Source organism: Crassostrea angulata, chromosome 6 (assembly GCF_025612915.1).
Source record: "Crassostrea angulata isolate pt1a10 chromosome 6, ASM2561291v2, whole genome shotgun sequence".
NCBI classification, from domain to species: Eukaryota; Metazoa; Mollusca; class Bivalvia; order Ostreida; family Ostreidae; genus Magallana; species Magallana angulata.
In genome coordinates, this window is record NC_069116.1 from 6350489 (window position 1) to 6366833 (window position 16345).

General features: G+C 31.3%; 1 protein-coding gene across 1 annotated transcript; it reads right to left on the bottom strand.

Moving 5' to 3' along the window:
• Positions 1-405: 405 nt before the first annotated feature.
• LOC128189615 (uncharacterized) lies at positions 406-10867 on the bottom strand. Its single transcript, XM_052861285.1, has 10 exons — positions 10667-10867; positions 6575-6928; positions 4782-4904; positions 4468-4581; positions 2365-2457; positions 2032-2237; positions 1451-1703; positions 1110-1316; positions 711-847; positions 406-631 (listed from the first exon to the last, which is right to left on the bottom strand). The coding sequence occupies exons 1-10, from the start codon at positions 10716-10718 to the stop codon at positions 602-604; spliced, it is 1569 nt and encodes a 522-aa protein (XP_052717245.1). The 5' UTR covers positions 10719-10867; the 3' UTR covers positions 406-601.
• Between the last annotated feature and the right edge of the window lie 5478 nt (positions 10868-16345).

Sequence of the window (16345 nt, forward strand, 5' to 3'; positions counted from 1 at the left end):
TACAGATAACAAATTTATCATTCTTCGGTATTCATTATAATGAAGGTTCATTTTATATTTTGTTTGATGGTTCATTGTTACTTTCATTATAATTAGAAGATTAATTGTTAATTTATATTTGATCATTTTTTCGTCTTTGAAGTTATTTTTTTAATTTCAGGTCTCCTTAACATTCGGCAACCCCCCCCCCCCCCCCCCCAAAAAAAAAAAAAACCAGCAAAACAAAATGAACTTGAAATGAAAAGCAGTTTTTTTCTTAGAAGGTGTATAAAGTGCATAATTAAGATGACCTGCAATTATTTTTCTCTGCTGTTTACTTTCTTACATGCCAAACAGGCACTATTTATATATTAATATTTTATGAACAACAAACTCAAAAATATAAAGACCTGCAAAAAAAAAACGTACATTGTAAACCTTTATATAAAATACTGATTGGCAAAAATATACACATACACAATATATATAACATTCGTTATATTTTACGTTAAGAAAAAGTCAAGTACGGTTAATCACAAAATTACTTGTTCATTCAACTGTTCAATAAAGTTTTTATATTTGAAACATATTCAAAGATTGATTTGAGATTGTAACGATGAAATCAAAACTGGTCAATTTCTTGCGGGGACACCTAAAAAAAGAAAACAAAAATATATTTCACATATCTCAAATTAAAAAAAAGAGAATACAACGTTTCAATAAGCGGTTACCCTGGTTTGGCTTTTATCCGATGAGTTGCTTTGACAGAGACAGACAGTGCATGCTATCAGGAGGATAAGCAACAACAAGCCGCCCCCGCCTAGAAGCCAGATGACCGGAACTGTCAACGATCTGTCGTACCAACTCTCTGTGTGTAAAACAGTGGAATTAAAAAATCAAATTGAAACAGGGGATCTAAAGATCGAAGACTAATGCCATAGAACAAAAGTTATTGGTCAAATGCAATGAAATCCTGGTGTATCTCTAGTGTTTAAACAATTTTATATACTAACAGTAAGCATTTTCGGTATATTTCAATAATGCTTTAACATATGTTTGCGTAATGGAGTTGATTATAAAATGATGATTACAAAAGAAAGGTACAGAACTCTATTTCCAATATTACTTGCCTTTCTTGTCTTTCTGGCGAGCTGATGTGTTACCTAGTCCCCTGGCTGGGGGTGAGGTGGTCTGTTTGTTGAAGCTCCCAGTCAATGCGGTTGTTCCCCTTGTTGCGGCGGTTGTTCCCCTTGCAGTGGCGGTTGGTGTCCTTGTTGTTGATGTAGATTGCACAGTGGTTACTTTTGGTGTTGTGCGTTGATTTTTAGGAATCAGACCTTCAAATTAAAATAAAAAACTAGTGTTTCATTCATGCTTAACGTCTTAGATTTTCTTTGATAAAAATGATTGGGCAGATATACAGTAAAACGTTAAGAACGTTTTAATCAATTTGTTATGGAACTCTTCGTACAGATTTGACCCGCTTTCCACACCGACACCTTAGCGACAACAGACTCAGAAGATTGCACGTGATTCCCCCTGCCCCATTCATTGTTGATGTACACCAGGAAATGTTGAGAGTCTAACTTTGGATGCCATAGCCTGATCTTATCTGTGGAGTATGCATACATTACACCTCCGTATTGTATTGTGGGGTCTGTGTTCTGAACTGAACTTATCCCAGGAAACAAGAATCCTCTGTTGTCACCATCAGTTGGGGAAACCTGGGCGCGATAAAGAAACGAGTGCAGTTACAGGTGATTTGTCATGTCATATATACATGTACCAACATGATAAATACGTAAATCATGCTTTATTAAAACGATTCTTCAAAACTTGCCGAAAACAATCTAATTTAGCAACCTCAAAGGCTATACTGTAGTATTCTAGTTTCTAGTTATCAATGGTCTAGATACAAAATTACATCAACATTAGCTTTTTCTAACACAAAAAACTAATTGAATGATATTTGATTATATCATAAAGATAAAAAAAATTGTTTGACTGTAAATTCATTTGATAAAATTATCAAATGGACGAGTTAATTTTTACCGTGAAGTATACGATATCTTTATAAACATCAACTGCTTCTGGAAGACTGACTTCTAAATTAGACTTTGACGAACTTTTATTGATATTGACTGATTTACTCCGTATGTTCATCAGATAGTTCCAGGCATATACTTTCACCTGGCCTGATAAAACAGCACCATGATCTTTTGGTAATCCCCATCCATCCGTCGTATTAAATAAACTTCCTGAAAGTTATCAACTTTATCCCATTAAATTGATAGTTATTTAAAAGACAAAGATAAAATTGGAAATTTTATTTACATAAAACTTTCTTCTAGGATCTGTTAAAGTGACAGTTGTCTGGCGTCATACCATTATCCGGAGCCCAGATCCGGATTTTACTCGAGTCGTATCCATATATTAGCCCACTTCTCCTACTTCCTTTTTCTGTGGAACTCATTGAACCTGAATTTAATTTTTTATTTAAGATTTAAAAAATTCATACAATTTATAATGAAAAAAAAATATTTTTTTACGTCTGTGACAATAAATCAACTACATGTACGTATTGGAACTGTAAATTTAAATTTAGAATAGGAATTATCTAAAAGTATCGTGACATGTTTTCGCCTCCTACATTTAGAATTTCAATATGCAAGAAGAGTATGTCAACATACAAAACAATTATGTACTTAATGTTATAATCAGAGTTTAATTTAATAGATTCGGTATATATGACATTATACATGCAAGATGCAACATAATCAAAATCACTCGTGACTTACAAATGTTGACATTAAATCAATAATACATCTTAACCATGGTCTTATTTGAGTCAGCATGAAAGTTACACATGTAAACGTGTATGAAATTATAACATATGTACTAACATGTTAGGTAATTGTGTCTTCATGCGAGATAACTTTATTTACATACTGGATATAAATATAAATAACTGAAGGCACATGATCACATAATTAACTAGCATGTTGACTTAATTAGTCGCATAATGAGTGATAACGTTTGAGATGAATGTTATGTTCATCATTTTGTTTTCTTTAGTAATGGTGAAACAACAGCACATTATTACTGATAATTCATTACAAACAGGAATGTTCATAATTAAACCAAAGACAAGACGGGAATTTTCCACCCAAAAGACACCAGTTTGAACCATTTGCCTTACAACTGGTTAATAGATCTTTATGAAATGGAGAAGATTAATTTAGTTAAACAAACAATGAGTCTTGAGATATTTCAATACTTATCAAAATATAATTATGTGTATTTGACATGTACAGGGGATCTGTGGTCATATAAACTTTTTAAAAAATGCAAACATGCAGTTTGTCTGCAACATTGTAAGCAGGTTCTGTTCGCATGGTGTGAACTCGCTTAACCCTGAACAACGCATCTTCTCTGCCACGTGATATACATTTCAATAAGCATGTTCGATGTGATCCTAAAGGCCATTATCCATATATTCTCTTCAAAGACTTTTTTCATCTTATTTGTTCTTCGTTTGATCACTGGTGTTATTTGCGTGTTTTCTTCGACTGGTGATAATAAAGTGGAGGGGAAAAAATACGTTTTACAATAAATGAATTCATTATAATCTACTATAAATGTAAATCGTATATTTTTTCATAAAAACTCTTAGGAACAACGGGTAAATAAAGAAATATCGATCGCTTAATTAAAACTATAATTAAAACCTTTAATTTAAACCGCCGCTTTGAGAGCTGTCATTAAGCTTTAATCTATGACGTCACACAACCCATTCCGGTTTGTTTTATCAACATACAAATCATGATATTTGCTCAATATGACAAGTTCTGGAAAATTTTTAAAATACAATATCTGAGACCGTTCTTTTACATTTGACTTTTCACTAAATTACAAACCAACGTTCAAACACAGCTTGTTTTATATTTTATTCTAAATGCGTTTTATTCAGAGCACTGTATATATTGTATATGAAAACCAGACCGGAATAGATGGCATGAGTCAAAATAATAATTTGTTTTAATACAAAACAGTTCTACACCATGCCAGCCTTCAGTAAATACGATTTATCTAACTTCAAACGTGCATTGAAGCTTAATTATGTAGTTCGTTTTCAAAACAGCATGACCACATGTAATAATTTAAACCACTTTTATTTATTAATATTAATAAAATATATTTTTGATTCTCCTTCCCCTGTAAGGCGATAAACAATATAACGTAATATGTTAATTTAATCTACATGTATTTGACTTGTTCCTTTGTATATTGTATATTGTATGTAAGCCTATCCATTCTATTCATATAAGCTAGAACAAAAATATATATTATAATAACGCTGACGTAAGGTCTTTTTATCGTCAATAATGCGTCGATCGTCATTATAAAATCAAAGTTGTTAGCATTAAACCATTCTAGTCAATATTAATATCATACAAGTAGACAAGTGGATTAATCATACTAACTTACCAGTGACGTCAGACACCCAGTCACTTGTCGATGACCCGTGACGTAATTGCACGATAACCATATCCGGTGTTACTCCTAAGCCATGACTTATTTCTAGAAAACTTTTACTGAAAACTAAAATATTAAACAAATTATGTGCATCCAAACATTAATGATGCATTAATTTTACAGAGTGAATAAAATCAAGTCATCGATTTTGAAAATATTGATGTTTTAGACTAAAAACTATGACAGTACTGATTTTGAATGATAAGTTGTGTATTTCTGATGATACTTTTTACCAAAGCAGTTGTCAATCAGAATAGAAAACTAACCGTTGATATCCGTCCACGGGGATTCGAACCCCGGAGGTGGGAGGTTACAGCGACACCACGCACGGTACCGAACCCCCACCAAATTCTCCGTCACTCGATGAACGCCCTCCCAAGCGGAGCCCCCTACAAAAATAATTGCATGATAAAATCGTTTGTTACTGACCAATAGAGCCACTAGAAGATGACCAACCGATTGATTAGGTTTTGGCCAAATGAGTCAATTACTCTTGGACGACATATTAAATGCTCCGATTTTTTGGCTATTACAGTATCGAAAAATTTTATTTACAAACCAATTATCTTAAAAATTATACACCTTTACCTAAATATATAATAAATTATACTAAAAATCGGTCTGTTTTCAAAGTTAGAAAAATTCAAAGTAAATAAAAATGGTATCTTATGGAAACACAAAAAAAGTTCATCATCATGGGCATTTTAAGAAAATGAAACCGTTTAGTTTTTTCCACAATTGATAGGTTTATTGAACCCGCATGCATCGATTGTAAACAAAACGAACTTCAGAAAGATTGGTGAATAGATGTACACATGTTTATTTTTGAGTTGCATACACAAATTTAAAATTGTATTCCTTTTAATTACAGCGAATTTCAAAGTTGTAATATAATCACACCGGCTCGAAATCAAGGCGAATTTAAATTAGGGGCAAAATAACGCGTTACCCTTTTTTGTTTTGTTTTGAAATACAAATTCTTTGTATCAATTTCTAATTGAAATATGGCTTAATTGACCTAAAAAAAAACTACCACAATGTATACAAATGTATTATTACACACATAGTCAGCATAACCATCAGTAAAAAAAAAATCATTACACAAAATTTTATTAGTGTTGTTTCAATCTAATCCATTGTAATCTTCAAATAAGTTTGTCAAGGTTCTGTTTTATTTTTTGGTTCAGATTTGGTTTCTGTTACAAATTGCTCATATTGATAAAGATGCAAAAACATTATTCTTTTAAAGTGGAATGTGGTGATAACGAACAATATTCGAAATCTTATGTCCAAATGAAAAATACGAAATAGGAGCAGGACAAACACGGACCTCTACAAAAATGAGTGGTAGGATCAGCGTATATGAAAACAGTTTCTCAAAGAGAGAGAAAATCCCACTGACGTTCTTTTATTTTTGCTATGAGGTTAATATTACATAAACACAGTTTAAGATAAGGTTTTCCTCTGTGATCTAATATCTTTTAGGTATTAAAAAGGTGGTTGTCTTCTTACACATTTTATAACAATTTTTTATTGAAGCACGATGTAATTTCATGCCTTAAAAGTATCCTGTTTTGATTGGATAACATTTAAAATCGCACATAAATCTTGGAGTTCGAAATTTCCATTGGATAAAAATTACGTCCAACCACAAACTAGGTAGGAATTTTCACTTAAATGTTTTTTAACTTTACTTAAATCAATAAATGTAGGTTTTTAACACCAGTGCTCTCAACGTTTTTAATACCAAATTCCAAGAAGACTAAATTGCCAACAATGATCATACGCGATAAAATGTTTTTTTATTTAACATAGCCGATCTACTATTTACCAAATTGTTTTTTCGAATCTATTGGTTATATGGTGTACAAAGATTGGATACTGAATGCTAAACTTAACACCAAGTACATAATTTCGTTTATTTATATAGTGCATGTATTATACATTATGTTCATTCGAAGAATTAGAAGTACTTTGATAGTAAAAAACAAATGAATCATGTTTTGCGTCCTTTTCATTTTTTAAAAAATAAATCAGATACCAAAAAAGTTACATGTACCTGTAAACAGGGCCACGCCTGAGGCCACTGTATGTTTTGGTGCCATAATTCTGATGCTTCCATCATTCTTGTACTTGTAGATCACGCCTCCGTAAGGACTCCCGGTTTTGTCTGGTCGCTGCGTTATACCACCTCCCGGGAAAATAAAATTCCCTTGAGAGGATGCATTGATTTGAACTTCTACTTTCAGTGGAAGTTCATTACAACCTCCTTCCATTTCAAAAGTTAAACCTACTCTAGCGGACACATTGCTTTGGGCCTCCACATGAAACAACGGTGATATCTTTTTGGCTTCCGTGGTGCAGTTTCCCGATTTATTTGTTGAAGTACTAGTGCAGTCTGTCTTTACTGGGGCTTAAATTGAAGAAAAAAATATACTTTTATCCTAACACTAACGGTACCTTGTAAATATATACTATTAAAATTAAAATATGTATTTTCCTACACAGATGTTCGTAATATGACATTATGAAGACGAAAATTTACTGATTGAGTCAAGATCATCGCTTACTGTTTGCGTGATTAAAACTACGGTTTCATGTTTGGAGAAAGAAAATTACAGTTACTCTACACCTGATTGAAACAAAAGATATATAAATATTTTTGTAATCATAAAAGTAATGGGAAAATTCCTAAACTATAACAACACTTCATCTCTAGTTTCAAGTATTATTTTAATAAATACATGTAATGACTTATATTTTTGAGAGTGAAATAGGAAAGGTATACAACACGTTGTGTTCTTCTATATACAAATACTAGTAATTCGTATTAAAGAAGACATTCCTACAATCAGAGGTATGGAACATTTTTTAACTATAATATATCTTTGTTGAACCTCTAACCAAATGAATTTGTTTTTGTTAAACTTCTAACCAATTTGATTTTGTTGAATCTCTAACCAATTTGTTTTTGTTAAACCTTTAACCAATTTAATTTTGTTGAACCTTAAAACCATTAACCAATTTGATTTTTGTACCAGTAACTAATTTTTGTTTGATGAACCTCTATCTATTTTGTACCTCTATTACCAATTTTGTTCAAGTTCGGTTAACTTAGTATATGTATGTAATTTTTTATTTGCCGAACATGTTTTTATGCTTTATATTCTTTAGAACATCTTGCCGTTGATGACAAAGAGTGTTATCAGACGTTGATATTACAGGTGTAAATCTTTCAGACACGTTTATCTTATGAGAAACGGAGGAACACATCTTCCTTAGAAATATTATAAACTCCTGGCTCAATATTAAGAGCTAAATAATACTCAAGACGTGTTTATTAAATCCGGCTTTTTATTGCACATATTCTTCGAAGATTTTCGAGATTTAAAACAAATGTTCTATCTGTATGTACCAAACAAAGACACTCCTCTATCACGGCTAGATATCAAAGAAAAAGGGAACCAAAAACAAACTTTGTATAAATAATTGATGAAGTGCAGGTCTTTACAATGGTATGTGAGTTTTCCTTAACGAAATTAATATCAAAACCAGTTTAAAGAGTTCATCACAGTGTATTTGTAAATCTGATATGAAATTGTTATTAGGTTTTGTCTTAAATTTGGAAAATGATCAACAGAAAAATGCTACTTAATTTTACAAAGGGAGTAGATTACTAGTATCATGCATGCTCAATATAAAATTTTATTGGAGAAGGAACATTTTTTAACGAAGAAAAAACCGTGTTTTAAAGTTTTACGAAGAACAAGATTCACGCTGTTTGAGAGACAAAAGAATTTCTTTATGATTATCATCATTTTCACGACAATTAGTTATTCTAACGCAAATGCTGACTTTTGGTTTTTCCGAATGAAATTAAAATCAGAATCAATGTCCCCATAATCAAATTTATCAATCATATTTGTAAATAATCAAAAGAGGCTTGTATCCTTTCAACAAAAAATTCAATAAAATTGAGATAAGTTTCAAAGTACTCGAAGAACAGATATACGGGCTCTTTGTCACGGGCGACGAATTTGGTCGATAAAGGAGGGGTGTGTTAGATTAAACCAGACTGGAACTTGAAGTATGAGATGCATATGGTATAATATACATGGACCTTTTATTATTTAGTTTTTATATTGTTACCTAGATGACTGGAAGATGGAATAACATAGAAATATTTTAATATTGTTACCTAGATGACTAGAGGATGGAATAACATAGAAAAATGCCATAGAATTTGTTCATTATGTAATAAATACACTTTGGGTGACGAATACCACTGTGTTATGAAATGCCAGGCATTTTCTTTATTCCGCAACAAATTAATTGAAAAAAACAATTCAACAAATGTTAATACTTATAAATTTGGGAACCTAATGAATACCAATGACATTGATTCATTAAAAAAATTGTCCATGTTTGTTAAAAAAATTATTAGCTCGATTTATTTAACTCTTTACTCTTCCTAACTTGACCCTGCATTTGTACATTTGTAAACATTTTTGGTTTTTGTACCTCATGTACATGTACCATTGATATGGTTTGAGAGAAATAACATTCATTCATGACTGCACTACAAAGAAGCAAACTTGAACGTAAAGAGGCTGGATTGTCAACAATTATCAACAAATTTTATGATATGCATTATTACATTCTAAATAAACACATTGAGGATCGACATTTTAAGCATTTAATGCATATATAGTTGATATTTTAAATGTAATGAATCGTGGAGCGGTCAGATATTTACCACCCCAACTGAGATTCATTGTTGTACAAGCTTCCCGCAACAATTAGTACTTTCAGTTATAATTTAATAATATCTATTCCGCTGCTCAGCAACTCTACATTGCAAACTCGAAGTATTTTGAATGTAACAAGGAAAAGAATCTACCATGTGATATTTATTATCAGATGTAAACTTACACTGACTAAATAATATAGTGTACTTTCCACGTTGTCTTTTAATTTGGAACTACATTTTTGTGCAGAGAACGAACTTAACAGTTGTTCAGTCAGCTAAATCCTTACCATTGCTTACACAATGAACCCGGCTAAAAGATCACAAAACAAATCAAATCCAAGAGAGTATGAATTGCATATTCACAATTGATAAGCTGTACCAAACCGCAACAAAAGAATGTCATACGAAGTGCATTTGATGGATGTGTTCTGGGTGATCGACGTTAGCGACATTATTATATTCCGGTTAACAATCACGTTACAAGTTCTGACATAGATTGATTTTTTCTATAATCAATGAGCCTTAATACATCCAAACATCTTTACCTTTGTGTTAAAAGATTGTGAGGCCTTAAATGCTTTGGTTGCCGTTAAGAGTCATTAAAAGTATTGATAAATGCATGAAAGAACCAACTAAAAAACACACGTCATATGAAAAACTTATCGAAATAAGTAAATATTGTATTTAAATTTGTTTTAGTATTGATGCTGAAAAGAATTTTTTTTTTATAAAATACAAAAAAGTGAAGATATGTAGTTATTAATATTGTAAGATTACATCGCATCTAAATGCCTACCAAGTTTGTAGTGCGATACCGATTGGATAGCTATGCATTCTTGACAAAGAAAATATTGAGAACGGATCAAAGCATTTGTTCTGATTGACAACATTTTCATTAATCTTATATAGATGTAAACCTAAATAGAATAATATTATAAAAGAGAATACACTGTAATTTGAAATGTTTGACCATTCAAATAGTAAACGACATTTTCAATTCCATTGTTGATAAAGAAACCTAATGATTTTCTTTGTCTTGTTTTTTTTTTTACAAAACATTATAAGTAATATTTTTATTCCGATTTTAAGAGTAAATACGAATGAAAACGAGTACTCATTTATTTGATTTTTGAAAAAATTTGTAATCATTGAGTACAAATTAATATAATGTTATTAAAATAAAACATGTATGCTGAAATAAAACATTATAATGAATAATGTAAAATTACATAATGTAGTATAATGAAAAAAATTTAAATATAAAAAAAAAGTTCAAATAAAAGAAAAATTATTAATAGTGTTATTAATTTTCACCAAACATCATAAAGTTCAAATAGTAATCGAATCCATCTATCATTTTGCACGGAGGACAACATTTTAGATTAAGAGAAAATCACGTACCTGCAAAATATACTATCAATAATAGAAACACTGCGTGTCCAGCTACGGTCATTTTCTCCAAGAAATGTTGAAAACTTGTATCCTATAAGGCGATGATCTGCCAGCAAATTTCAAATATCTGCGCTCTCGTCTTGTATACGAATGGAATAAACCCTATTGCCACACAATATGAAAAGCAAATCTGAATATCTCTTTAGACCCAGAAAAGCTTCAAAGATTAGCGTAGGACAGGCCTATTAGAGAACCCTTTTGTGACATTCCAAGTGCACGAATCAGTATCTGCTTCACATGGGGACTATGTTTCGTAAATTTATTTTAAATTATTGCCCGTGAGGATTTGTGTTTTGAGAATATTTCGCTGCAGGTTCTGCACGAACAATAGGGGTTTTCTTGTCGTCAGTCCGCGGGATGTGGACCCTCTAAAGTTCGTATATACGACAACATGTACCGACACAAACATCTTATCGATCATTGGAAAATGTGGATATATTGTTCATAAATAGAATCAAATTATACAATAAGGAAATTGCAAAGAGTCTTTTGTTACTCAACAACACATTCTTACACTCTTCAAATAGCAGGCACGTAGCATCAGGGGGGGGGGGGCCCCCCCCCTTTTTTATCGCAGCAACAAATTTTTTAAAAATTACATATAAAAAAATGAACTATGATGGAGTTGCCCCCCCCCCCCCCCCCACATTTTTGGAAGTATGTAAAAAATTGATAAGAGAATATGGAAATGAGGAGTGAAATTGACGTTATATACTACGCCCCCCCCCCCCCCCCCCGGATTTGGATTTTGAATATTTTGGGAAACTTTCAATTTTCCTTTTTTATTATTTTTTGTTTTGGCTTGTCAAGATTTGTTGGATGAGTCTGCCCCCCCCCCCCTCCACACTTTCAAAAACGATGCTACGTGCCTGAATGGAATGGAAGGAATTTTACATCAATATTCAGATTTTTTACGGATTAATGATAATGATGATAAAAATACTTTAATGCCTTTATTAATTTTCATTATACAAAACTGAATAAAATATCACAGAGCAGATTTAGTGGCAATTGAATTATTTGTTGTTAAACTAAATTAAATGTGATTCGGATAAACCGTAGAATATATAGAAATCGATGAATTGTTTTACGAACGGGGCTGCCGTTTTATTAGCATTTCAAGATAAATCCTGTATTCATAAAAGTATATATCTAATAACACTTCAAATAGCAGAATAAATAAACAGATAAATTATGCGACATTTAATGTACATGTTTAGTATTTCTGAACTTTTTGAACAGCATGTGTTCAAAACTCCAAAAGATTAAAATATCTATTAGATACATCAACACCACCTAACCAGTAACATGTAAAACGTTAGAACGCAGGTATTTATATCAAGGTTCCTAATTCTTATAAAACTACTTCCTTTCAAGTGAGTTGGCCTTTTACTGGATCGTTCATTAATTTTGTAGGTTACTTTCTAGTTTCTAAATCGATTTTGATGATAAATCAGCTGTGTTTTAGGGACATATCTAAACCTTTGACATTATGATCGGTGAAATCCGCCCTGTCAAAACCAGACTTCGGGGGATCTGGTCATCAGAACAACAGGTCGTGATGGGCGGCAGATAAAAAAAAAACAAACCCCTAGTGCCACTGTACACAGCCATCAAGAAGAGTGTAACCAAGGAACCTCTTTATGAGTATGACCAATTATATGTTTGATTAGATCATAGGTACTTTGACCGTTCATAGTTTTCACTTTTGTATAATTATTGATTTTTATTACGAAGTTCGAGGATCTTTTCTTTTAATTTTGAAATACGTGACTGCTTTTTGAGGGACATTGAGAACATGACTGTTTTCCCGGCAGATTAGAAATCCTGTGTACCCCTAATTTTGTTCTACGAACTGTATCATAACCACATCCACAACTCAATTATGGCATTACATTATAAGAACATGTTTATATTCGTATTGACCACGCAACTACGTTCTGATATCATAAAAAAACAGTGACAGCAACAAAGAAGTCTAACAAATCAAGGACGTTTATTACGTGTTAATCTTGAGTCATTACAATATTCATATTTTTTTCTGAATGTTTATGATTAATTGAAATGATTGAAATGCAGTGTTTAAATGATATTTTGCTGGTGCTATTTGCTTTTGAATTTTTTAAAATTCTGTTAATTAAGGTCAGACGACACGTTCCTCAATTTTAGATAACTTTTTCCAGGAATTTGTTAATGGTTTACTACTACTTTGACAAGCTTTCTTGCAAAAAATTAGGGTACCTTACCAGGCATTTCTGCAAAATACTAGAGTATGCAATTTCCTATATAATCTTCTTCACCCCTGCGAATGTTATTGTCATTTAAATTTTAGACCACGTATTTTTATTTGACCCTTTCAGTTTCGCAGTAAAAATATTGCCTCGTGTTAATAGTCTATTTCAGAGAATCTAGGTACTTGTAGTGAAATATAAAATCTACAGGTTTATTGATTTTAAACTTTATCTTCATTATTAGTGGAGAAAATGCATTCTAGAAGTAAATGTGAAAATACAAAAAAATATGTTTTTCCTGCTGTTGCAACAATTAACATGCTTAGTAGAGATCCCCCCTAGGAGTTTATTTTCGATCCGCGCCTGATCTAGTAATAGCATCAATAGTGAAATAGACTATACTATTTTATGCAGAATGTTGAAAATGGCTCGATAAACTAAGTTTTTATGCAAAACAGACACCCATTAATTTTTTTAAAAACATGCTAAAACACCACAACAAGTATCAAACATGGCTATGGTTTTATTTAGCAACCCAATGTTTATATTTTCAACCACTCTACACGTGGCTGAACACGAACGATAACTCTGTTCTGAATATCATCGTTTAATTTAAATAACTGCTAGACGGTGAAATAAATCATACATCTTAAAAGATTTCCATGTTTTAATATAAATCAAAGTAGGATATGATATGAAAAAGACCAGTGCTTACGTATTTTGAGAATATTATCCGAACACATATACTTCCGCTCAAAATTTCACAGGAACTAAACAAATCTCGGTGAAGTCTCGTGAACTTTCATTCGAGCACCTCTGGATTTATTATATACTTATCAACGAAAAAGAAAACATTCCGAACACATTCGCAGGGGTGTTCTTGAAAATACACTTGAATTGCTGATATATAATAAATACATCTACAGCAAAGCAAAATTCACTATATTAGAACTATATCTCCACCGGGGCGGGGCTTTGAACTCACGACCTCTAGAACCTATACGCTACTGGCAGTCAGCGTCCACGGTTCTAACCACTCGACCATCTAGACATTTAATCAAATCCAAGTAAATTTTGATCATTTTAAAAGTAATTCTAAAATTAATATTTTTTATTGGAACTCTTTATTACGAGGAGATACAAAAAAGATTCTCGAGGAACGTGTCGTCTGACCTTAAATGTTGCGCTATAATCTTAATAATACATCAATACATAAATACATTATTTATATTAAGGACGTTGGATCCTGCGATCAAAAGTCTTAAAGTTTTTTCCTAAAGTATTTTTTAAAAATCTACACACATAGCTTAACCAAAGTTCAAAACAAAAGGTTGGGGTCTATATGCTTCATTTGGCGCTACGGTGTATTTAATATGACCTTTCTGCACTGAAAGTGCAGATTGCACATAAATCACTTTTCCCTCTATATTTTATTATTGGAATGAACCATGGCACCAAATACAAATTTATACTACATGTATTTAAAATAAATAAAATAAAAATTATTATAAAGAAAAATGTTCCAATTCCTTCACCTAATTAATATTTTTACCTTTTTGCACTGATAAAACGCTACTTTTATCCATTATCAATTCAACAAGTTATGAAATTATTTAACATTCTCAAACTTTTTCTCAAATTATAATAAACATGTCAGAAAAATCTTAAAATTTCAGAAAATAAAACAAAAAGTATGGGTCAATTATGTAATATTTGAGATATGGCATGAAATAAGCTGATATTTTAGGCAAAAATTGGGATTAATTTTTCTTTGACTTTTATGAAAGATAAGTTAAATTTGCGAATATGTGTCGATAGAAATATTGAAAAATTGTAAAATAATGTTTTTCGTAACAAGATGAAGATATCCTAATGCACAAACTATCTGGAAATTTTGTTAGGACTGAAAAAAAGAAGCTAAAGTAACGGTACTCTAAAACAACTGAGTTATGAAATATGTTTATTTTCTTCTTTAAAACCTTCCGCCACAAAATATAGTCCCATACTAAACTCTGTAAATATGTAATTTTTCCATTACTATTTTATTTAAAATAGTTTAATTGGCATTATAAAATTTGAATTTATGGGTAGAATCAATACATGATGCATTTTTTTTAGAATAGAGGTGACCCAAAATGGCTACCCAAAAACAGAGGATTGAACGTCTTTATCAGTTATCAACAGGAAATCACAAAAGGTCGCAAATCTAACAAATTTTTCCCTGAAGCAAAACGCAAAAATCACTATTAGGATGTCTAATATGTGTACATGGTTAGTCTATATTGTATACATGGTTAGTCTATATTGTATATCATGGTTAGTCTATATTGTATATCATGGTTAGTCTATATTGTATACATGGTTAGTCTATATTGTATATCATGGTTAGTCTATATTGTATACATGGTTAGTCTATATTGTATACATGGTTAGTCTATATTGTGTACATGGTTAGTCTATATTGTATACATGGTTAGTCTATATTGTATATCATGGTTAGTCTATTTTGTATACATGGTTTTTCCATATTGTATACATGGTTAGTCTATATTGTGTACATGGTTAGTCTATATTGTATACATGGTTAGTCTATATTGTTTATATGGTTAGTCTATATTGTATACATGGTTAGTCAATATTGTATATCATGGTTAGTCTATATTGTATACATGGTTAGTCTATTTTGTATACAAGGTTAGTCTATATTGTATATCATGGTTAGTCTATATTGTATACATGGTTAGTCTATATTGTATACATGGTTAGTCTATATTGTATACATGGTTAGTCTATATTGTATACATAGTTAGTCTATATTGTTTACATGGTTAGTCTATATTGTATACATGATTAGTCTATATTGTATACATGGTTAGTCTATATTGTATACATGATTAGTCTATATTGTATACATGGTTAGTCTATATTGTACAACATGGTTAGTCTATATTGTATACATGGTTAGTCTATATTGTATACATGGTTAGTCTATATTGTGTACATGGTTAGTCTATATTGTATACATGGTTAGTCTATATTGTATACATGGTTAGTCTATATTGTATACATGGTGAAACTGATTCAATGATTATTTTATTGTTGCTGCCTTACTTCATGTGTTTGTGTTCCTTATCCAAACATTTTTATAATGACCAGGAGATTGAAACCATATACCATGGCCAAAGTTAAAGCAGTTGGGGTTTTTAAATGGTCATTAGATTTTAAGGTCTTATGTGGGGGACTTTGGCTAGAACACATCATCTAGATAGATAGTGTGTTGTTACTTATGCTAAATTTACACTATGCATTTGGATCTTCTATTGTTTGTACTATAATACCTATAAAAAATACCTCTTTTTGCAAAGGACGAAAACATTAAATAAGCAAAAAGTCGATA

What these genes read in the sequence shown, in the direction of transcription:
- LOC128189615 (XM_052861285.1), bottom strand. Translation starts at nt 10,718, where the DNA reads ATGACCGTAGCTGGACACGCAGTGTTTCTATTATTGATAGTATATTTT. An exon ending in ATTGATAGTATATTTTGCAG is followed by an intron (nt 6,929 to 10,666) that starts GTACGTGATTTT and finishes CTTCAATTTAAG; the next exon opens with CCCCAGTAAAGACAGACTGC. An exon ending in GTGGAAAGCGGGTCAAATCT is followed by an intron (nt 1,317 to 1,450) that starts GTACGAAGAGTT and finishes TTTAATTTGAAG; the next exon opens with GTCTGATTCCTAAAAATCAA.